The following is a 24,864-nucleotide window of genomic DNA, read 5'->3' as shown; positions in this document are numbered from 1 at the left end:
GAGTTGTCCTTAAATTCTTCTTTCCTTTTCTCATCTCCACATTAATTTGGTTAAAAACGTTATTGAGGACATGTCCTTATATTTCTCAAATTGTCTCCACTTATTTATTCATTATTCTTATCCAACTCTGATTTTGTTTGCCCCATTTTTTTTCTCTTGGATTTTAAAAAATTCCAATTTCAGTCTATTTCACCCCACTATTCACTACTCCCTGCTATCCACCAGATTGTACTTTCTAACATCCAAATGTGACCAATCTCTATTTTGTTTAAATCCATCAGTAACTCTCATTGCCTTCAGAATGGAATTGAAATTTTTTGTCATGACATAAGCTCACCAGGATCCTGCTCTTAGACACCAGCCCAACTTCTTCCTTCTTAATTTCCCCAAGAATTCCTGTCTTCTGGCCAAAAAGAACTACCTGTGAATCCAGCAACACAGTGTTAGCTCATTCTTGGGTATCTTTTCAAACCTTGCTCCCTCTTCTTATTTCATGAAAAAAATTTTTGGCCTGTTCTGCTACTAGATATCCTTCCAGACTGAGTCAACGTCTCTTTTCTGAGAAGCCTTCTCTTACAGAAAATCCCCCCACACTCCCACTCCCTGTACAAACACACACACACACACACACACACACACACACACACACACACACACAGTGTATTTATCTCTACAACTAAATGCTGAGTTTCTTGAGGGCAAAGTTACTAGTGTCTTACTCATTTGTGGATCCCGAGTGCAGATCAAGTACTTAATAAATAATTGATTGAATAAAGAATATGTGCAAGTATGTAAATATCAAGTATTTGGGATTTTGTATGAATTCTTCTTCTTTCCTCTAAGCTACAGCACCATTCTATAAAAAGCAGGTTTAAATAAAATATCATGGGAATATGTTTAAAACAGTACTTACACTTATGCTAAGAAATATTATATTATTTTTAGGTTTTTGTTTTAGTATCAAAAATAAAGATACGTCTTCAAACTATATAATGTGATTTTTTATCTGGGGTGAATTAATCTGGGATAAGCATTTGCCATATTTTAGTAGAAACATAGTTCTTTTGTCATTTTATAGCCAAAATATAGTACTTGGAAATGAATACTGCTTGGAAGTGAATGCTGTAATATGTCTTTTGGTGGTTATTTTGGTTATAAAAATGGTTCTAAGATATATAGGTTTTCTGACAAGATTTCTTTATTTTCTTATTTCTTCAAACCAGTGTGGTTTCAAAAATTTGTTCTAATTTTTTTTTTTTTTGAGACTAGGGAGCAATTCTATTACTGTGTTTTTATTTTCTATGTTCTGATGCTTTGATGTCTGGGGTCTTGCTGACCCTGGAGGGACTGTCTCTTCCAGGGTGAGCCAATTCCTAGAGACAGTAAAACAGCTCACCTTACAGTGTATTTTTCAAATGCAAACCAACCAATCCAAAGCACCCACCCCAGCCACTTCTTTAGGCTTTCACACTCTGGGTCACTATGTACCTGCCCTAATCACCCCAGGGTCAGTGCATGTTTTCTAAGACCACCATAAAAAAATACCACAGACTGGGTGGCTTAATAAGCAACAGAAATTTATTTTCTCATGATTCTGGAGGCTGGAAGTCCAAGATCAAGGTGTCACCAAGTTTGCTTTCTTTTGAGTCTTCTTTCCTTGCCTGTGGATGACTCTCTTCTCTCTGGATCTTCAGTCTTCTCTCTGTGTGTGTCGATGTCCTAAATGCCTCTTCTTATAAGGACACCAATCATATTGGATTAGAACCCACCAATATGACCTCATTTTACCTTAATTACCTCTGTATACCTCCAAATATGGTCACATTCTGAGGTGCTGAGGGTTTGGACTTCAACATATGAATTGGGGGTGGCGGGTACAGTTCAGCCCATAAGAGCAAGGTACTAAACAACTAGGGACAGCCCTGACTGAATAAATGAAATATTGATGGATTTGCAGATCATCGCTCTATGTTTGTCAAATCTCATGGAAATAAATACCCAAAAGTATAATTTTACTTATATAATTTTTTAAAAAAATTTTAAAAAGAAATAGTAGCTTTTTGCAATTGGAAAAATTCTGATGATGAGGAGTCCACCATATAGATTATTAAGTGCAGTATTATCTTTAGGGAAAAAACATAACTGATTCTCTCTACTTACTCTTTACGGTAGAAATACAGCTCTCTTTATAAAAGCGCTAAATATAGGTATTTTCGTGGTTTCTGAATATTTTCAAGATGGAAAATAAAACTAAATTCTTTTTATAATATTAAAGAAATCTTATAGATTTTTCCCACACTTTCAAACAGTATCTTTCTAATTACTGCCCTTCCCAAGATATGAGTATTCACTGTACATTTATTGAAAGGAAGACCTGTTTAGACTTTATCAAAGTGTAAAAAGACCCAGGTTTGTGACTGTGACTAAATAAGAATGTGCTCAATCACTGATTCTTAGATACATTGCTTCTTAAACAAATTACTGTATATTTTTATAAAGATTGCATGTTAGGGCTCATAATCAAATATGAATATTCTGTGAATATTTTTAGGTTGGTTTGCCAGGACTTTGCCTTAGTCTCATTTATAAACATTCCAAATACACAAATTATTCCTTAATGAGAACCTGAATAATGCTTATATATTATCCAGTTAAATAAGCATTATTTAACTAGTTACCTTTTTTATCTTATTAACTTCTAGCTACCGTTAAAGATCTAATGACTATTCATTGAAGTTCATTACTGTTTTAAGAAAACTGATAAAGAAATTGTCAAAAGCCCCTGGAGTCAAAAGTGGATGTCAATTATAACTTTTGCTGCAATAGCCTTGAGGCTTGGACTTCATTCTCTTCCATCTGAGTTATGTGGCCAATTTCACATAAGCTGTTTGTACAAGATAAGATTTGAAGGATGGCAGGCTCTACACATGTGGCTTCATTGGTATAGAGACTTTGAAATTGTTGGCAAAGCTTCATCCTGCTGATTGTACATCATTGATGGAGAATTTTAAAATGCCAAACATAATTTTCTACTGTTGGATTGTGGTGCAATATAAAAATGAAAGAGAGAGGGTGTGGGGAGGGAGAGAAAATGAATATGAATATAAATATAGATGACATCTTTAAATAGCTTTGAGCTCTGAAATAGAATGCACTAAAATAAAAAGCTGTCCAGATTAGTTGATTGACAACTTATTAACCCCCCCCATATCATTGTTTTTGTGCTTGCAAATTCCAGTTTGGGGGACTAAAGGTAGTAGAAGTGGTTAACATTGGTGAAAGATATTTAATAACAACTGATACAAGCTGAATTTTAAATTCCATGCAATTTATAATTGACTATTCGCTATTTTTGTTTACAGTACTTTTGTGGTTATTGTATAAATAGTGAAAAATTAAAGATAATATACAACATTTAATTGAACTATGGCAAACATTTAATTATGCAGCTCCAGGGGCTGAAGATTTGTAGCTATTATACGAATCTACAAAAATTACAGTTTTAATTGTTTCATGGTAATTGTTATTGTGCAATCTTAGTTTCATTTATTGCCCACACTCCCTTAATTGCATATGCAGTTTTATTTTCAGTGGATCTTATGTTCAAGAAGCTTTGCATATTCATCATTTGTTAGCTTCCATTATGAGAAACCAGATTATGGATGTTATTCATAAATCATTTTCACAACCAGTTGCTTCAATTTTATTTCCAATACAAATGGGAACAATTTATATAGAGTCTGTGCTGTTGTAAAAGATTTCGTTGAATTGGTCTTAGGTCATTTATTCATTCATTCATTAAACAGGTATATATTGAGCATCTATGTTATGTCAAGAATTTTTCTAGACATGAGGGAGAAGCAGTGAAAAAACAAATGGTAATCCCTGAGTTTATGGAATCTATATTTTAGTCAGAAAGAGAAAGAAGCTAAGCAAGTAAATAGAAAAATGTACTTTATGTCAAGTGGTGTTATGTGCTATGGGTACAATAAAACAGAAAACTGAGATAAGGGTGCCACAGGTAAGAGGGAGATAAGTTTTAAATAGAGTGGTCAGGCATGGTCACATGAACATATTTTCTGAGCAAAAAAAAAAAAAAAAAAGTTGAGAGGTCAAGCCATGTGTATATTGGAAGGAAGCCACGTGTCAAGGCGAAGGTCCTGAAGCAAGAGTAAGCCTGGTTTGTAAGAGGAAGATCATGGAAAGGACTTTTGCATGCATTTCTTGTATGATAGAAGCCCGTGTGATGATTTTGAGCAGAGGAGACATGATCTGACTTGCTGCTTGATTTAGCTTTAATATGTTCTTCTTGTCCTCCTTTCTGTAAATGGATAGTTAAATTACAGGATTTGAGGTCAATCATTTTTCATTCCTAATGAAAACTTTTATAATTACTAATTTCCTTCTAAGTACTGTTTTAGCTATATGACACAAATTTTAGTAAATTTTCATTCAGATCAAAATACTTGGTTATTTCAAAGTCTGTTTTATTTAAACGTATGATATTTAATTACCGAATAAATGAGGATTTCCCAGATTTGTAGTTTAATTTTGTTTTAGTCTGAGGATACTGAAAGATAATAATGGGGCAAGGGCAGCGACAAGGAGGCAAAATAAGAAGTTTTAACTATAATCCAGAAAGAATGATGTTCCCTTGACTGAGAATTGGTAGTAGTAGTGAGTACCTCGATGTAGTGAGATTCTGGATGTGTTTTATAGATCAAGCAAAGATTTGCTGATGGATGGCATGTCCGATGAAAGTCAGAGATGTATCATACATGACTCTACTCTTTTTACCTGAACTAGAAGGATGGAGTTGTCATGGACTGAGATGAGAAAAATGTGGGAGGAGAAAGTTTGAGCCGAGAAAATCAGAAAATATGCCTAGTTTCAGGCATATTTCTTTTGAAATGCATGTTGGTTATCCAAGTGAAGTGGCCAAGTCAGCAACAGGATATGTCGGAGTCCAGTGAAAGGTCTGGACCTAAGTTATAGTTCTATGAGTTATTGGCATTGGAAATGTTTTAAAGGCATGAGACTAGGTGATATTAACAAGACTGTGAGACGAGACGAGATCCAAGGCTGATGTCACCTTGTGTAACATCGATGAGATGAGGGAAAACCAGCCAAGGAGATGAGAATAAATGCTAGTCATTTAAGATGAAAACCAGGAGAAAATTATGTACCAGGATCCAGTGAAGAAAACATTTCAAGAAAAAGGGAGTGATCAACTATATCAATATTACTGATATGTCAGGTATGTTGGGAAGGAAAAATTAAATATTATTGTAGATTAACAATGGAGAGGTCAACTTTGATATATGCAGTTTCAGTGCAGTGGTGTTAAAAAAAAAAAGGAATAGAGTTCTGATATATGTTACACCAACATGAATAAACCTTGACAACATCTGAGAAGTAAAAAGTTAAACACAAGAAGCTATGTAATGTGTGATTCCATTTTATAAAATGTGCGGAATAGGCAAAGTCATCAGAAAGCAGATCAGTGGTTGCCAGAGGCTGAGGAGGGGGAGAGAATGGGAGTGATTGCTAACAGGTACAGGGTTTTATTTTGGAGTGATGGAAATGTTTTGGAATTAGATAATGGTGATAATTGCATGACACTGAGAATGTATAAAAGCCACCAAATTGTGTACTTTTAAATGGTTAAAGTGGTGAATTTTAGGTTATTTGAATTTTAACTTCATTTTTAAAAAATTGAAAAAAACCTCATTGGAACAGATGCAAGAGAGAATGGGGGGAGAAGAAGTGGTGCTGGAATCAGTGAGAATAGGCAGAACTTGGAGAAGTTAGTTGGAGGGAGTTGGAGGTTTAAGAGATTTTCTTAAGATGGGTGAAATTGTGGCCTCTTGTATACTGAAGGGAAAGAAAGCATGTGGGATGTAAAAGAGGGGAGGAAATTGCCGGAATGATTGCAAAATAGGGGAGAGGAGATGCATTTCCTGGGTAAATGAAAGGAGTGGACCTAGAGAGGAGCAGGACTGGTTGATCACAGTTAAGAGGAGGAAAGACATGTGGGTGGCGGTGCAGGTGGTGGGGCTTGTGAGGTTTTCTTCTGGTTTCTTTCATTTTCCCAATGAAACATAAAGCAAGATGATTAGCTGAGGGGGAGGAGGAGTTGGAGGTTTAAGGAGTGGGTAGAGGGTTTTGAACAGTTGTCTAGATGGAAGAAAAGGAAAGAATTAGGAAGATGTAGCGGGATGGCCCCAGTGCAATGAAGTGAGTAGTCAGGGATATGAAGTCATTTCAGTCAGCTTGGTGTTGACCCATCACTCCCGTTCATCTGCACGGATGCAGGTGGAGCATGTCGTGTGGGTCTCAGCCTATTCACAGTGACGCTATCTGCCAGGAATCTCAGGCGCTCACCTGGACCCAGATTACATGTGGTGAGTCCCCACAGACATTTCCCAGACCAGAGCCAGTGTTGTGATGCTGTGGCTAGTCCAGCCCTTGCGGTTCTTATGATTACAAGACACACCTCTGCAACAACCATCAGGGAACTTTGGAAAAACAAGGTTTGCTTCTTACAGGTCCTGGAGGGTACCCAGCGCATCCAAGGGCCATACAGTGAGGTTGTGGGGAGAGAGAGTAAACCTAGGGTTCTGCCTTTGTTGGGGTCGAGGGTGGGGTGCCTCGGGTTTCCCGGTTTTACTTTTTATTGTTGAATTTAAAACATACAAGTGGGAATTAAAGTGCAGTAAGGGAAAAGCTGGGTCACTGGAGTGCTCAGTTATCTAGGTCACCAAGGGCTTTGAAAAGGGGAACTTCATGGGTGGGACGGCCTGGCTCTTTATCCAGTGTGTAAGGGGCAATGTGTTTATTGGAGATAGATGTCTTTGAAATGGATGCCTCAGCAATCAAAAGGTTGATGTCAGACACTTACATTACAATCAAGAAAGCTAATTGTCAGGCACTTAACACTATGTGAAGGATTGTACTTATCAGAGCTTTTGTCCTGAGTTTGTGGAAGCATGAGAAGAGCCAGCAGGTGACTGTTTTCTAACATCAGTAAGAAAAGAAATGAGGACATGAGAGAGGATGAAAGGAATTGCAAAACTGGAGGACCATTATCTTGTAGGTCCTGATGCTGTCAAAAATTTTTTACAGCAGAGATACTAGAGGGAGTGAGTGGAAAGATAGGGGTGATGGTTGGGGAGTGGGCCCCTCATAATTAAGATAGAGGAAGTGTTGTCACCATTAGTAATGATCATATTCAGCCGAGTGGTGGCAGAAGTGGTTTTACATCAGCAGTTCTCCTTCATGAGCATCAGTAAGAAAAATCGAGAAACTGAGGGGCAAGATGAATGTGAACATTGAAATGACAAAGAGTGACATTGAGGCAACGGGTAAAGTAGTCAGGGATTGAGGGGTAGGGCACCAGTGTCTGTAGATGACTGTAACAAGATGTCAAAAGATTCAAAGCTCAGATATTTAGGAAGGTGAGAAACCTCCATACTGTTTTCCATAGTGGCTGTACCCATTTACATTCCCACCAACAGTGTATGAGGGTTCCCTTTTCTCCATATCCTCGCCAACATTTGGTATTCGTGTTCTTTCTGATGATAGCCATTCTGACTGTATAAGATGATATCTCATTGCGGTTTTGATTTGCATTTCCCTGATAATTAGTGATGTTGAGCATTTTTTCATGTGCCTGTTGGCCATCTGCATTTCCTCTTTAAAAAAATGTCTTTTCAGTTCTTCTGCCCATTTTTTAATCAGGTTGTTTGTTTTTTTGATGTTGAGTTGTATGAGCTTTTTATATATTTTGGATATTAACCCTTTAGCAGTCATCATTTGCAAATATTTTTTCCCATTCAGTAGGTTTTCTTTTCATTTTGTCCATCGTTTCCTTTGCTGTGCAAAAACTTTTAAGTTTAATTAGATCCCATTTGTTTATTTTTGCTTTTATTTCCTTTACTTTAAGAGATGGATCCAAAAAAATATCGCTGCGATTTATGTCAGAGTGTTCCGCCTATGTTTTCCTCTAAGAGTTTTACAGAGATCTGATTGAAATCCAGAAGCACACTGGCATGGTTGTTTTTTTCTCTCTCTTCTCTCTCTGAATCGATCTCTCTTTTTCTGTTTGTGTAATGAGTCTCCCTAAGGCATGATGCCGCCTTACAGAGGAGTTGGGTTGAGCATGCTCTGTAGAACAAATGTTAACATTTTCAGAAATAATGATCCTTTCTAGTGACACCTGCATCTCACTTCTTGCCAATCTTACAGATGAAATTTTACCATGTCAAGAAACATCGAATACCAAGAAGGAACAATGCCATCCAGATATAAGTCTCTGCAGATTTGATTCTACAGATGAAGGATTGAGGTGTAAGTGTTAAAATGAGATGTCTGCCTGCCTTGTCAGTGTGTAGGCCATCCATGAGACTCAGAAGCCTAACAGGAATATCAGACCACTAGTAGGGATACTCACTTGACAAACTCTGTTGACATCTATGTCTTAGTTTTAGCAGGAGTATCATTGGGGTTTTAGCTGGAGTGTTATTGCAAGTCTGTTGTTTATTCAAAAAGTGAAAGACAGTAAATATGTTAAGATAATGTTGTTTTGTAAAACAATTACATTAAAGGTCTTGGAATTATATACAATGTTTCTTCTTTAAAATTTCAACGTGATTGTGAATAGTAAATTATTTAAGTTAACTGAATTCCATAAAGTAGGTAAGGTCAGATATTATGCCATTTAAAAAACCACAGTGGAAGCAGTGGTACAAGAAAAAGTAGAAATCTCTTCTTTTTTTTTTTTTTTTTTTTTTTTTTTTTGGCGGCAGTGGTTCTCATTCGGAGGATGCCCATCTGGATCAAATGAAGAACTTTTAAAAAGTAGAGGACACTCTAAGACTTATTGAATCAAAATTTCCAGATATGAATTTGTGTGTGTGTGTGTGGTGTGTTTAAGCCTTGATTGCAACTATAACCACTGTTAAGCAGCCACTCCAGTAGACTGTGATAGTCCACCGACATCTTTTTCTCCTCTCTTTAGTGTGTCAGGCCTGTGGATTTGATTTTGACATGTGTGACTGGGTATCAGAAACATCTGCTGGGCAAACTTCCTGGATGCGCACAAAAGCAAGAGAAATTTCTGTGTTAGAATCTCCACCTCAGCAGGATCAAAGCGGTGATGATGAAGGTAGCAAATAAAAAATCATATTGATTATGCTGCCTTTTTAACTTCTTTTAGTGGTTGCTCTAGAGTTTGTGAAATACATTTACAACTTAATCCAAGTCTACTTTCAAATAACTCTATACTTCCTTATGGGTAGTGCAAGCCCATTATAATAAATACTCCTAAATCTTCCCTCCTTTCCCTCGTATTATTGCTGTCATTCATTTCATTTAATTATCAAATACATTAGGACTATTACTGTTTTGAACAAACTTATTTTTTTGATTAACTAAGCAAGTTGAAAATAAAATGTTTCATTTTACTTTCATTTATTCCTTCTCTGATACTATTCCTTTGTTTATGTAGATCTGAGTTTCTGACCTGTATCATTTTCCTTCTCACTAAAGAATGCCTTTTAGCATTACTTGCAAGTCTACTGGCCACAAATTCCCTCAATTTTTATTTGTCTGAGCAAGGCTTTATTTGTATTTCATTTTTGAAGGATAATTTTTGCTGGACATAGAATTCTAGGTTGAGTTTTTTTCTTCTTTTAATACTTTAAATATTTTACTCCACTCTCTTCTTACTTACATGGTTTGGAAGAGAAGTCTGATCCAATTCTTATCTGTGTTCCTCTATAGGTAAGATTTTTTTCTTCCTGGAATATTTCAAGATTTTCACTTGTCTTTGATTGCAGCTTTGAATATAGTAATGTGCTTAGGTGTACTTTCTTGGATATTTATCCTGCTTGGTGTTTCCTGAGCTTCCATGATCTCTGGTTTGGTGTCTGACATTAATTTGGATGAAAATTCTCAGTCACTGTTACTTCAAATATTGATTCTCTTCCTTTCTGTCTTTCTTCTCATATTTCCATTATGCATATGTTGCACCTTTTGTAGTTTTCCCAGAGTTCTTAGATAGAATCATTCCTTTTCTTCACTGTTTTTTTTTTCTGTTTGCTTTTCAGTTTTGTAAGTTTCTATTGACATATCCTTAAGCTCAGAGATTCATTCCTCAGCTGAGTCAAGTCTGCTAATGAGCCCTTTGAAGACATTTTTCATTTCTGTTATACTGTTTTTTACCCCTAGCATTTTTTGATTCTTCCCTAGAATTTCCAACTCTCTGCCTGCATTATCTTTTTTGCATGTTTTCTACTTTTTCCACTGGAACTCTTAACTTATTTATCCCAGTCTGATAATTCCAGCATCCCTGCCAGATCTGGGTCTGGTTCTGGTTCTGATGTCTATTCTTTCTCTTCAGACTATATATTTTTTGCCTTTTAGTGTGCCTTGTAATTTTTGTGTGTGTGAAAGCCAGGCATAATGTACTGCATAAAAGGAATTAAGGTAGATAGGTATTTAATGTGAGCTTTTATGTTTATCCAGCTACAGATTAGGCTCTGTTTACTGTTGGCTGTAGCCGTTAATGTCTGAGGCTAAAATTTCATGCAGTGTTCTTGTTTTGGTCCCACTGTTGTCTTTGGGTTTCTCTAAAGATATCTTCTGAAATAAGGTCTGAGACCGGCAGTTCTTTTGGTAATATTTCCTTGTTATCATACAGGACCACTTTTGATGTGGTGATAAGTTGTGAGAGGAAGGGAAGCATCCTATAGTCCAATGAATGGATCTCAGTCTTTGATCCAGTGGGGGCTGGATCTGGGTATTTTGCTCCTGTTATCTGGAAGGTTAGAACCTGCTGGATTTGATATCTCACTTCTTCCAGTTAGGATCTCCAGTCGGTTAGCTGGTTGTAAAGCTTCTCTTGAGTGAAAGCCTTATTAAGAATAACAGGACAGTCCAGGTATATTTCAAAATGACTACTTTTCCTCTCCCCCAGCTGTAGGCACAAGAGGATTTTTCTCTGATTTTTACTGTGAGAAGCTGGTAGGGCTCCTGAAGGTAAAACTCACAAAAGAGTGGGGTCCTCCCTAAGATGGGACTGCCTGGAGCTTTTAACTCACAAATGTGTTCACACTGAGCCTCCAGCAGTTCACCAATCACAGTCTAGTTTTTTCCACCCCTGTACTTTCCCATACAATTTTGGGATTCTGCTCTTGAAAGTTGTGATTCTCTGTATCTGCTTACCTCACCAATTCTTGCACAATGGTTTGTGCCATGACCTCAATTTTCCTAGGGGTCTAAGAAGAGTTGTTGATTTTCAGTTTGTTCATATATTTTCTTGCTAAGTGGACAGGAGTAACAACTTCCAAGCTTCTTACATGGTGGTCCAGAAACTGGAAATTTTGCAGGCTTTTTTTCAATTAGATTTGTTCTCTTTCTAAACCCCCTTTACTCTTTCCTGCTCTTTTACTTTGTTCCTACCTCCTTGTTCAGCAATTTTATCGTGGTATTACTCAGCAACCCAGAACCTTATCTGAGTAACAATCCTAGTTTAAGGTTTCATACTTGATGGTAATGCTTGGAGTTTTGCACATACTGTCACTTAGCCATAGCCCACAGCAGTGAGGGTAAGTATCTTTCCCACCTCAGTTTATGAGAAGGATTTCCCCCCTAATCTTTGACCTCATTGAGAGAATTTGACTCTGTTCATCCAGGATTTTGCAACATTTAAATTAGTCAAAATTCTAGCTGCTACAGCCTGCTTCTGGTCCCAACATCCAAGAGTTCTGTGGTTTCAGCCCTGCTCATCACTTGGCGTATCTATTTTTCCTTATCTTTTGAGATGTTTTATCTTGTTTAATCTGTCTCTGCTTTTGTAAAAATGTGTTTTTGTTTTATTTATCATTTCCTTACGTATAGGTCAGAGGAAAAGTATTAACTTATTATATACTACTTTGATTAAAGGCTAACATGTCTAGTAAATAAATTTCACTGAATTTAAGTTCAAAGTTTTTACATGTTGCAGGAATATTTGCTCTCTTACAAAGAAATAAAACATTTGAAAGACTTTATATTTGAAAATTGAAGTTATAAAACATAGAAATATCTTTGTATCTCTGCATTATATATATTATTGAGTTCAAAAATAATCCAAATTGGTTTTAAGAATCAGATGGAAAAAATTGACAATATTTTTATGTACTATACAATCCATATGTGTAGTTTAGTAGGACTGTAAGTATATGATGCTTCCATGTAGTTTGGTAAGAAAGAGGGCAGTTTAAATTATATTCCCTTAAACGATATAAGTTTTTCTGTGAAGAACAGAAAAAATAATCAAAAGGGAAAATAATTCTGGGAAGAAAGATGAGGAATTTTTGATTAAAGAAAGATTGCATTGTTATATTTAAAAGAATCATCATTTGGTGGCACAGAAATTTTTATATCAGTAGATTTCTTTTTATAAGAATATTGGCATATTGAAGGTATTGTCAAACTTTGATTTTAGGAATTAGGAGGAGATTACAATGCATTTTAGAAATCAAATATGGAAACGAAAATCTGTAATTTGTAGTTGATGCAATCTTTTAAAAACATCGTATTCTTTTAAATAAAATATTTGTGTTTCAAGCTTGATTTGGAAAAGTAATACAATAATTTTGTTCAAAACAGAAAGCAGCTAATTTTTTCTAAGTTGCTTTTTTCCCCCTTTATTTTTCAGGTTACTATATATGGGTAGGGGCTAAGCATGCTTCTACTCTTAACCGTTTAGACAGCAGGGCTTATCTAAATAGCTCTGTGTGTCACTGCTTGGGCAAGAGCTGTCATCTTCAATTCTATTACTCTATGGAAAACAGTGTTCTGAGAGTAGGACTGTATAATAAAAAGGTGAGAAGAAACTTGCATTAATTTCAAATTCATTGAATAAATGAAATTTCTATTCTTGGCAACTTTTGTTTCTATTTCTCAGTTGCATGTAGGCTATAGGTATTCCTTATCTTGACTTTATTTGGTATACCTTTTATTTTATTTTATTTTTTTTTTGCTTCTGAGGGGGAATTTTTTTTTTCTTTTCCATTATGGTTTATTGCAGGATATTGAATATAGTTCCCTGTGCTATACAATAGCACAAATGTTGTTTAATTGGTATATGTTTAAAAAGAAGTATTAAGAAGCTGGTTTAGGAGATATTGTCACATACACCGTGGTAGTTTGCAAAATATTTCATAAAATTGGTAAAATTCATGAAAATATATTAAAAACTATGGTGTAATAATATATTTGAGATTCTATATTATTAACTCTATACTGAAGCTCTGATGTGATCTGTTCTGGATTTTTGATCTCTGTATTCTTAAAGCTGTAAATATGACAGAAGCAAATTACTTGTTCTGGTACAGTAGATACAGTTTTAAAAGATTGGTAATTGCTGATTAAATACAGCCAAATGAGTCATATAAATTTAAAAAGTGGTGTGCTGGGCAGAGTGAAAGTTGTAGTGGTAATGCTAGTGAATAAACAAATCCATGCTTTTTTTTTTTTTTAACCTAACTAAAAACAATTCTCTACAATTGGGAAAACACTTGAGACACTTTGAGAACTTCTATTGTGAAGAAGAATTTATTTTTACGTAGGAGTAAAAAAATCATAAGGGTAAACAGCAGTTATCCTACAAATGGGAAATATTTGACAATAATTGCAGGAATTCTGACATTGGAAAAGAAAGACAGTAAAAGTATCCAAGCAAGTAGTTTCCTTTGGCTCAGGATGCTTTGGATAAATCCAGTTGAAACTTCTGCATGACATCAGCCAGATTCATTATTCAACAAAAGTTTGTCATCTGTACTTAACAAGTGCCACTAACCATCTGTCAACAGCATTTTCTTCTGTTCTTTTCTGAAGTTTGCAGTGACTTCATAATTAATCCGCAAGTATCAGACTGCTTATTACCAAGATACTTGAACATTCAAGAGGCATTCCCCTTTTCTTCTGAGTTCTATCATATCACCTCTCCCTTTTCCTTTTGTGTTGTTTTCATCATATCCAGTCTTTTTTCTTCTACTTCTCTTTTCCAGACTTCTAAAGCATGAAGTTGAATGAATACTCTCATTAGATGGCCTAATACATTGTCCTTTGTTACACAGATGAGACACAATTTGTAGCATTTTTAAACTATATTTTGTACATTTTTTTGTAGCAATATTTGGCAGTCCACTGCCCTAGAATCTACTTGATATATTTCATTCAATTTGACATGGTGTGGGGTGGGTGGAGGGGCAGAAACCTCTCCCTGCCCTTTGTGTAATACTCCAAACTTTCCAGATAATTGGGAGAAATTTTACCCCAAAAATAGGTTAAACCTTATCCGTATATGTTATACCATTCAAGCTTTAAGCACCTTTTAGTTATTATCACCTGTGCCATGTAAACCAAGCCCATTGAGCTTTCATGCAATTTGAAATTTTCTGTAATTTCCAAATCCTTCTTCAACAAAGGCATAATAAAAAAAAAGTCTGGAATAATTTTGTTGAGCTTATATTATACTTAAAGATGCTTTAAAAATACACGGTCCTACAATAGTGTTTTTCACATGGTGGGTAATCAACAGTCATTAGATTTTGAATGAATCACTGTCCTAAGTTTGAGTAGAAACTTGTTATCTATCTTCTAATACTAGGGATTATTTTAATCTACCCTGAACATCAGTGATGGATTTTAAGTTTCAGCATGTGGATATGGAGTTTTGAATTATTGAAAGTGAGCAATATCATTCCTCTGGTGGCTCTGGGATTGCACAAGAAAAAAGTGCAAACAAATTGGCTTCAGATACCGCCTCATAATAAGAATAGACTTACCAAGATTCCATTTCCCACATTATAAGAAAAGAAGAAGTTAATTCTGGAGAACTGACCTAATGTGTTAATCAGAACCAATTGGGGGTACATCTTAGAGAGCATTGACTGATGTTTGATCCATTAGTTTACCCAGTATTCTGCAAGGCAGTGTCCAGTCTTTTCTGACACTATTTGCTGTGCTCTATACACGTAAAACGTTGGTCACCAATGCAAACTGCATCAAAGTACATTTAAATTACAAGTTGATGTTTTATCACAAAGTTAAAAAGGACTTCAAACCTATCATTTAAAAAACTAGCTCTTGATGAAAATGATCATTTACATATTCCATGAATAGAATAACGAAAACAACCCTTAGGATGAAATGTGCTGATGAACCAAGAAATATCTAGTGAGAATGCTGAGGGTAATTTTCTTTATTTTCAGAGTACTTTAGAACTTGAGAAATAGAAAATAGGTAAAAGACAAGTTAACTAAAAAGTTGAAACTTTTAAAGTCAGCTTCAGTGTGTAGCAGTTCTAGTTTGTACCATTGAACTATTCTTGGGATCAAGTCTCTGTCCATCATCTATAAGAAAATAATCATAGCAACGGCCTATCTTTTATCCTGAGAACAGCTGCCATGTCAGTGAGCCAAGGATAGTGGGGGTGTCCAGCTTGTGGTGCCTTTTATGTATTTTAAAATTCCCACTGGCAAATAAATAGGAGGATACATAGCTGGGACAGGAGAGAAAATGCCTTAGAAAATATCTTTTCTTGTATGATACAGATTTTAAAGCTATAATAAGCTCTCCTTGAAGGAAGGCTTTTGCCACAGTACATGGTCCTATCACCACATGCAATCAAAAGTAGTTTAAAAAAAAACCCTTGAATTTGATACCTTGATTTTTTTCATTGAAAGGGGGAAGGATAAGCTGGTCTCTAAGAGATCTAGTGATAAATATTTTTCTTGAAAGGTAAAATGGCATTATTGATCCTGGTCTAGGGGGATAAAGACATTTAAATAATTTTGATTGATTGATTTTAAGATAATAGGAAATTAGAACATCACTTGAAAGGCTTTTCTGAACTGAGGGTTTCTTTTTTACATTGACTCCTGTTGAAAGTAACTAGATAAGAGTCTGAGAGTAAGGACAAAAATAAAATAAAAGCTGATTTCATTTAGTTGGGGTAAATCCTTTTTCCTTTTCATTGCTTCTGTTGTCAGATAGGAAAATGTGGTAGAAAAATCTGGATTTCATACACAGTATACCATTAACTTCTTGTGTGAAAAACCATTTAAGTTTAGAAAGAATTCTGCTCAGCTTTCTGAAAAAAATGTAAATGCATTCTTCTTCAAGTAGAACAGGGGGGAATCAATTAGGCACTGTGAAGAAAGAGCACAATAGCTGTAAATTATCCTCATAAAATTAAAGTGAGGGGACATGGTGAATGCAGCTTGCCAAGTAGTGTCACTAAAAGCATCTGTGGAGAGTGTAGTGTCTGGATGCTAAATAATTGAAGTTGCATAAGAAATTATTGAAAGAAAAGTTTGCTGTATTAACTTTTTATAACTTCACTTCATTGTGATGTGACCTGGAAGCTATCAGCTGAAAATGTGTCCACCATGTATGTTTCATTGTCTTGTGGAAGTCTTAACCATTGATATGAATAAGTAATGGAATGAAGTATATTTTAATTGGTTTAGACTATCTTCTGAAATACTTCAGACTTGGAAATTGGAGTAGATAACAAAGGGCAAAGGACTAAGTTAAAAATAGATTCATTTTTAGAAAACCTTAAGTATGAATGAAATAAGTGAAACCAAGTGAGGAAATAAAGGCTAACGAGAGTCTGAAAAAGTATGAGTGTCGTGTGTCATTTGAATTACAACTAGTTGTCACCTTTCAGTGCTGTTTCCTGTCTCGCAGAAGGAGAGCACAGAGATAGTCTCAGAGCTCAACCTGAGACATATTTATGCCACTGTCTGCATTTTCACTATAGTTCATTATACATATATTTCACTAAATCTAAGGAAAAATAGAATTATTTCAGAACATAAAAGCACAGTCATAAATCATAAAGTCCAGTACCATAGGCAAAATTGTGGAGTACGTTATAGACTTTTATCGAATATCTGACCTCATAGTATATAGTAACATAATTTTGGATACACTTTGCAACCTAGAAAATGATCATCATACAGATGCATGACATAGCATGCTTTAGAAGACATGAAAAGGTCTTTGATTGAGTGACTGGAGAGTCAAATAGACATATAATCTCCAGAAAACAACTGTATTATTTGGAACTTGGAATGAATTCTTCCATAGGAAAAAATATTTAAGGTGAGATTGTACAGAAAATATATCTGATAACAATTTTTTTACTTTCATGTTAAATATTTGCCTGCCATTTTTTCTTTCCTATTATCATGGCAATATTGCAAAATGAAGTAATGTCAGTGGGATTAAGATATAAATAGCTGGTTTATTAGTTGCTATTTAGAATTTTATTTTTCGAAGTGCAGTACTTTATTCAAGATTCCATTCAAATTTTTGTTCTGTCCTTACTCTCCATCAGAAAAAAAAATAGGCAGCTTTACTATGTAGACATGCTTTATTTCCTTATTTTTAAAAACAATAATTTTTATAGAGCAGTTTTAGATTCACAGCAAAATCAAGAGGAAGGTACAGAGATTTCCCATATACCCCCTGTCCCCACACACCCCCTGTCCCCACACATACTTAGCCTCACCCGTTTTCAGCATCCTCCACCAGAATGGTACACATGTTACAATTGATGAATCAACACTGACACGTCATCATCACCTGAAGTCTCTAGTTTACATTAGGGTTCACTCTTGGTGTTGCACATTCTATGGGTTTGGACAAATGTATAATGAATGACATGTATCCATCATTATATTATCATAAAGAGTACTTTCACTACCTTAAAAATCCTCTGTGCTCTATCTTTTCATCCCTTCCCCTCTCCTTTTCTTCATTTTTCTTTTAAAATGTTATATAGCTTTTTAACCAATACTTTAGATTTCTTAGTACTTAATATCCTACAGGTAGGGTAAAATCTACTGAAATATAATTAAGAGAGCACATATATAACTATGAGAGTAGAATTTGGGGAATGAGTGATGTCTTTTTCTTTGGATCAAAGGAAGAAGAAATATTTTGGACCTACAACATATCAACTCACAGAAAATGGGTGAAAGCGGATGTATTAATACCAGAAGGACTGAAGACATTTAAGGTATAACAGGGAAAAACAAGTATTTTTTTTATCATGAGTTCAATTTTTAGCTTTGTAGTTATGAATTTATCACCCATTGCTTCATTTAAATTAGCATTGAAATTAGGGATGTTGACTTGTATGTCTGGGGAGAGCAATTACTTTTCATTGTACCTATAGCCCTGCTCAGGTCAAATCTTGTTGAATGGAGGGGCAAGAGCGTAACTGCTCTTGTTTAAAGCATCCTCACCCTCCATGGGTTCCCTCCCTAGGACCCCCAGACGCCATGCAGTACAACCAGGGAAGCCAGGTACATTATGAAGCAGATAAATAATAAACTGGTATTGGAAAATCAGTAGAGTATATTTAAATGCTTTGAATGCAGTAATTCATATCTTTATAACACATGGGTAACTCTACCTGTACAAAGATGCATCTGAAATAAACATAGGCTCAGTGGGAATGCTATCTCTTAAAAATATTAACTTGGGGTTTTGTGTTGTATATAGAGCTGAGATTGTGCAGAAAAATGTATCTGATAATATTTTTAAACTTTCATATCAAGTGTTTGCCTGTCATTTCTTTCTTTTCTAATATCATGGCAATATTGCAAAGTGTAGTAGCGTCAGAGAGATCAACATTGAAATACTGGTATAATTAATTGCTATTTAGATTTTTATTTTTGAAGTGTAGTACTCTAAGTTTCCACCCATTTTGTTTTGTATATAGAGTACATAAATATATTTATGCTGGAGTGTGAGTGTAAAATAATGAGGCTGATTGTATGTGTGGCTTAGGGAACCAATTTCATTCGTTTAAGGTAATATCACACTCATACATTTTTCTAGGTATTAAAAGGGAGAGCCCAAATGATACTGAACTGTGACCATGGAGGTTTTTAGAATCCAATTTACTGCTGAAGTTGGAATTTATGAATCAGCATTTTTGTAGCAATCTCAGAAGAGTTGAGGTTTATATCATAGCACCCTGAGTTAAAATTTTGACACTATTTTAATTTTTCTAAGCTGATATCTTTATAACTTCTGAAGGAAGTACTGAATGATTGGACCTTTATTCTTTTTTACATAAGCTGAATATTAAAGTTTGTTTTTATGCTTAACTCAAAGATAAAACAAAAAATATAATGAAAATAATATTGGAGTTATCTGAGGTTTCCAAGTACATATTAAATGTAACTGGCTTTTCAGTAATGGCAGACTTTTGAGATCAAAGTTTAAATGCATAAATTTTTGAAACCTAAACTTATCATTTCTGCATGTCTGTTATCTTGCTGCTATGAAAATACACAGCTGTAGGTCCAATAATTTTAACATATAAGATATTCATTATGGAGAAAGATACAAAGTGTTCTTATGAAATATTTAAATTTAATATTATTTTATAAATTGTTAAATATTTATGCAAACTTCATCTTAAGTAATTCTTAATAAACAAATATATATCGCTCATGTTTTTGAAAAGAAATTCTGTCAGAAACTTTAAGCTGAAAGAGACTAAAAGGAGTCAGTCTTTGTTCCTAGCATCTTATTTACACATTAACAATATCTATGCAAAAAACCCTGAATTACTATGCTGTATACCTGAAGCTAACACAATATTATAAATTAACTATACTTCAGTAAAAAAGAAATACTTTTGCTCTATCCCATGAAAACAAAACAAAACCCAGTATCTAGTTCAGTGCTGATCCAAAGAACTTTCTGTGTTAATGGAAATTTTATCTATGCTCTCCAGTATAGTAGCCAGTAGCCACATGTGGCTATTGAACAGTTGAAATGTAACTACTGAAGTGTAGAACTGAATTTTAATTTAATTTTAGTTAATTTAAATTTAAATAGCCCTATGGAGCTAGTGACTACCGGTTTGGACAGCAAATAGTTATTTGCTATACAGTCTTTGATTTCTATCTCTTCTGCACTCTTGGTGTTAATTAACCATTGCTCTTGTTAGAACCTCAAGGGATATTAATACTTGGACATTGTCTCACACTAGACTAGCAATGTATGGTTGTTTCACTTGCTAGTATTGTATATCTTCAGAAAGCTAGCAATTCGATTGGAGAAAATGAGATTCATTTCCTTTAATTAGTGCTTCTTTGATTATTAGAGCAATTCTTCTATAAAAATTAATAGATTTTTAAATTTATTCTTTTAAATGTTCTATTGTGTATCTTACTGTCTGCCTGACATTTCCCTTCATGCATTCCAATAACTAATTTTAGTAGTTAAAAAACCAAATGCAGTTATAGCTCTCGTATAAGTAGTGATAACACTTATTCTTTTCCTTGAATATTAAAGTAAGCGGACTGTGAAGATGACCAAACAACAAGTTTGCAGTCAGGGACATTGTCGGTGGTTAAATGGGATGCTTTCCTCAGATCATGGGTCATTTCTCAGAGGCCTCAGTGGATCTAATGTGCCCATCAGTCTTATGTGTGTGGGTCAAGCTGATCAAATAGGAACTTTGTTCTTAGTTGTTATTGGCTTGCTCTTTAAACAGACATTTTTCTTAATAATTCTTTAATCTCTATTATTCTTTTTTGGGTCTTTTTGAAGAGATTGAAGCTCACAAATTGTTCTTTGTTTTTCCCTGAAGATTATTTTTGAAGGGACTATTTTGAGCCAGAAAGGTTTTATTGGGCTCGATCAGCTCTGGGTCTACGCCTGTGCACAGGCCCCATCCAGACAGCTCTGCTCTGCAGATGAATTCCCTTGTGCCAGCGGCCAGTGCATTGCCCAAGAACTGGTCTGTGACTCTCAGCAGGACTGTTCTGATGAGAGTGACGAGGATCCAGCGACTTGCTGTAAGTAAATTAATGGTTTACTCACTCATATGCTCACATTCATGACTACGCTTGGATTTAAGAGTCTTTGTCCTGAGCAAGGTACATTTAATTTGTATGAAGTAAGATGAATGTACATTCTCATTCTGACGCCATTAGTACTACTCCTTGTGGGCATCTCTATGCTAACATCTCTATGATGTTTTGGTGCTTTTTGCTAACACTTGAAATCTCTCTATTTGTTCAACAAATGAATAGTTGTGATTAGTTGTGTGTGTGTGTGTGTGTGTGTGTGTGTGTGTTTTGATTAAAGAGGAAAATGGATGGGAGAGGGAACCTATTTGTACTCTGCTCTTTGGAGACATATATTATGGATTGCTAACCTTTATTAATTGTAGGGCTTTTTCCATTCTGACCAATCATGTAGGAAGCTGTGGGGAAAGGGTAAAGAGGAGAAGGGCTGCCATGGCCTTCCAGACAACCATGGTGACATAGAAATCATGTCAGCCATGGTTGGTATTCATGACTAGGCAAGAAAGCCCAACAACTTCATTTCAGACCGTTTATGGAGAGTCTTTGATAGGAGTAATGACGAGAAATTCCATTACTATTCAAACCTAGTTGTATTAGAAAGGAAATATAATGTAATTTACAACCTACATGATGGTTCTCATAGGAGGTAACTTAGCAACTAAGATATTTGTGTCTCTTTAGAAACGAATTAAGACTACATGCATCCAATTTTTATGTCACAAACAAGAGGGTTTTTTAATTATTAAAAATTTGACATTTATTTTGCTGCAGTGTTTTATTTTAGTGATATATTTTGTTGAGCAAGAGGAGTATGGCACTAAGATAAATGTCACCTTTTTAATGAAAATGCTTCTGCTGATGGGCGAGTAAGCATTTTATTAACAGCAGTGGACCGGGGTGTAGAAAAGAGAAGATGGGAAAGCAAGCGAGAAATCCTCTGCCTGTTTGTAAGCAGGAATTCAATTAATTCCTCAGACACCTGGTCTTAACCATAGATTTAAGCAAAATAATCTCCTTACCAATATGATCTCTGTGGATATTTTCGGTGCTCTCTTTTTGTTCATTAAAAAATATGAGGACCATTCGTTTTCTCTAATGTGAGTGTCACATTCCTCTTTATGCTTCATTTAAATGCTTTTTTACAGACAATTTGGTTCATTTCTTTTGAAGAAATTCACCTTTCTAATGGTTTGTATTACTCTCAATTCCAATAACTGAAAGTAAATATATTTCTTATCTTTTCAATTCTACATATGGAAACTTAGCTTCTTTTCTCCTTTTTTTCCTCTGGTGAAGGCTCTCCTTTTAATTGGTTTTCTTAATCGAATTCCACCTAGAGTATTGGTAGATACTTTAGCATTTGATTTTGGACATATTTTCCCATTTCTCCTCCTTTATTGAAGTTTTATTGATTACTTATCTGGCATTTTCCCCATAGGGTATATCTTGATACCATCCTGCTATTTCCTTTATGTGAATTCAGGGACAGATGGCTGTGCTTATCAACAGATAGTGTTACTTCTTAGTCTGATAAGTATTCCAAATAATGTAAGCTCATTTGGCCAAAGAAAACCTGTCATGCTTGCTTGAGATCAACTTTATATAAGGGATATGACCAAAAAAAAAAGGTAGCCATGTTACATATTACAAAATATCCATATACTTTGATGTCAGCATGAGTATTTCATGTAAATATTTGTACAATCATTTTTGCTTTGAGGAAATTATTTATATAGTAATTGAATTATTAGAATTAATATAATGTTACAATATTTTCTGCACTAAAGTGTTTAACATATTGTGCATATATACACATGCATACATATGTTATTACAAATTAAGAGGCTTTCCTTTGAAATTTAAAACCACTTTCAAACATTTTCCACATACTTTTAAATTTATACTTTACAAATTTGAATTTGTTATACAAATTTTTCTTAAAAATAGAATTTTAAAGTTCATGAAGCACAAGGAAAATGCTTTTATATCTTCTTTTTATCCCAGTATAGGATGAATCTCTAGAACGGTGTAGCTCATAGATATAGTTTGAATACACCAGGAGTACTTACCATTTTCTGGAGACTCGGTAAATATTAACTCATGAATATTGTCAGTTGGTATCTGTAGCCTGTGTGATTTTTTGCAAAAGGCACATTCACTCAGGTGTTCTTTCTTTACCAAGTTCCTCTTAATTTTATACTATTTTGACAAATGTAGTTGGTTGAGCCTGTAGCCTAGTGCCTTTTCAAAAGCAGTTAATGGTAAAGGGAAAATGGGTTTTGCTAGAGTTTGCTATTATAGCGTTACTTCCTTGACCAGCAGTATCAGCGGCAGCATCTGAGAGTTCCTTTGAAATGCAGAACTTCAGGATATATAACCCAGCCTTACAGAACCCAGAGTTTCATTTTAACAATGTCCCAGGTGATTCACCTGCATATTAAAGTTTGAGAACCACTGTGCCTAAAAGACTTCAGAATTGAAGAGATGGCTGAGAGAGAAAACAGGTGGCAATAAAAAAAAAGTAGTTTTAAGAGGCAATTGGAGGCCTTTCATGATAGAAACAAAACTCCCAGTACTTCGCTAATCCCTAAGGGCATCATTATAATTCCAAACAATACATTTTAAAATAGTTTTATTAAGGTATAATTATTGTACGAAAATCGGCACAAAATCAATGTATACAGTTTGATTAGTTTGGACATATGCATACACCTGTGAAACTGTCACCACATCCTTCACCTCCAAAGTTTTCCTTGTCCTCCCCTGCCCTCCCCCCGCTTTTGTAGTAAGAACACTTGACTCAAGATTTATGTTCTTAACTAGGTGGGGCTATGCATATGGGTGCCCTGGAAGCCGAGGTGCTGGACGGTTGCATGTACCCGGGTTGCGCCCCCGCGCTAGGATCCTTACCCCTATCCGCTGGCAGCCAAAGCCAAGGGCGCGGCTGGGCGGGGCCGCTGGCGGCACCCAAGCCGGCGCGACCCTCCCACTTCCTCTGCACAGCCTCGTGGTCTTTCCGGGGCTACGGTGAGCTGAGGGCCGCCGAGTGTTTCCACATCTCCCAGCGGGCACGGTTCACGGACCACCTGCCGCAGGTGAGGCCCCGCCTCGCCCTGCAGTCAGCAGCCTCGATGGGCCCTTGCAGGTGAACGCGCGCCACGACATCGCGGTGCAGCCCTCGCTGGGACGGTGCATGGGGCTGTGCAGACCCGCGACCCCCTGCCCCTGTGATTCCGGACCTGAGGGTGCGGGTGCAGGTGGCTCGGCCTCCCCCTCAGGGCACCCAGGTTGGGGGCCTCCCCGAGCAGGGCATCCCCCCAGGGCGGTGCCCCGGGACGCGTGCGCTTCCCGCGCTGTCCCGAGTCCTTGCCTCCCGCCGCAACACCTTCCTTGAAGGGGCCGAGAGGGCGAGCGGAGCTGGGGGCGCCGGAGGGAGAGGGAGGGCCACCATCTCTGACACCCCGAGGCAGGAGAGGTGTCGCCGAGGAAGGCGCCCCAGTGGCCATGGTCCCTGGAGGAGGACATGGCCCGGGCCATGGTGCGGGTGATCTGGGAGCCGCGGGAGGCCTGGGGAGGCGTTCTCCCAGGAGCCCGAAGCAGCCTCCGCCGGTGCGGAGGCCCCAGACGGCCGTGACCGTGACCGAGGCGAGCCGGCCGCTGCGGGAACAGGTGGTGGCTAGAGCCCAGAGCCAGCGAGGAGCGCGGCGGGCGTTTCCAGTTCTTAGAGCAGGAGAAAGGCTGTGATTACTGCAAGGATGGGAAAGTGCAGGTGCCAGGTGTGTACACCGCGCTCACGAGGTTTACTTCAAGCAGTTTTGTAGAACTTGTCCGAAGTCATCTAACCCTTACCGAGTGGAGGATGTCACTTGTAAAAGTTCTAAACAGTCTAGACGCTCTTGCCCAGTAAAACTTTGCCAATTCCACCCTAAAAGGCTCCATCCTCACGATTGGTGCAGGAGATGCACAG

At 36.5% G+C, this 24,864-nt stretch overlaps 1 protein-coding gene across 1 annotated transcript in view; it reads left to right on the top strand.

The window, feature by feature from the left end:
- Positions 1-24,864, top strand: part of MALRD1 (MAM and LDL receptor class A domain containing 1) — a 612,855-nt gene that overhangs the window by 55,812 nt on the left and 532,179 nt on the right. The window contains exons 6-10 of the mRNA XM_036841268.1: positions 8,248-8,349; positions 9,020-9,166; positions 12,704-12,870; positions 17,990-18,082; positions 20,678-20,885. Coding sequence (XP_036697163.1) covers positions 8,248-8,349; positions 9,020-9,166; positions 12,704-12,870; positions 17,990-18,082; positions 20,678-20,885 — 717 coding nt within the window. The remainder of the gene's footprint in view (positions 1-8,247; positions 8,350-9,019; positions 9,167-12,703; positions 12,871-17,989; positions 18,083-20,677; positions 20,886-24,864) is intronic.

The sequence above is a fragment of the Balaenoptera musculus genome, chromosome 2 (genome assembly GCF_009873245.2).
Source record: "Balaenoptera musculus isolate JJ_BM4_2016_0621 chromosome 2, mBalMus1.pri.v3, whole genome shotgun sequence".
Classification (NCBI taxonomy): Eukaryota; Metazoa; Chordata; class Mammalia; order Artiodactyla; family Balaenopteridae; genus Balaenoptera; species Balaenoptera musculus.
The sequence above is the reverse complement of the archived record's forward strand: the minus strand, read 5'-3'. Positions and strand labels throughout refer to the sequence as shown.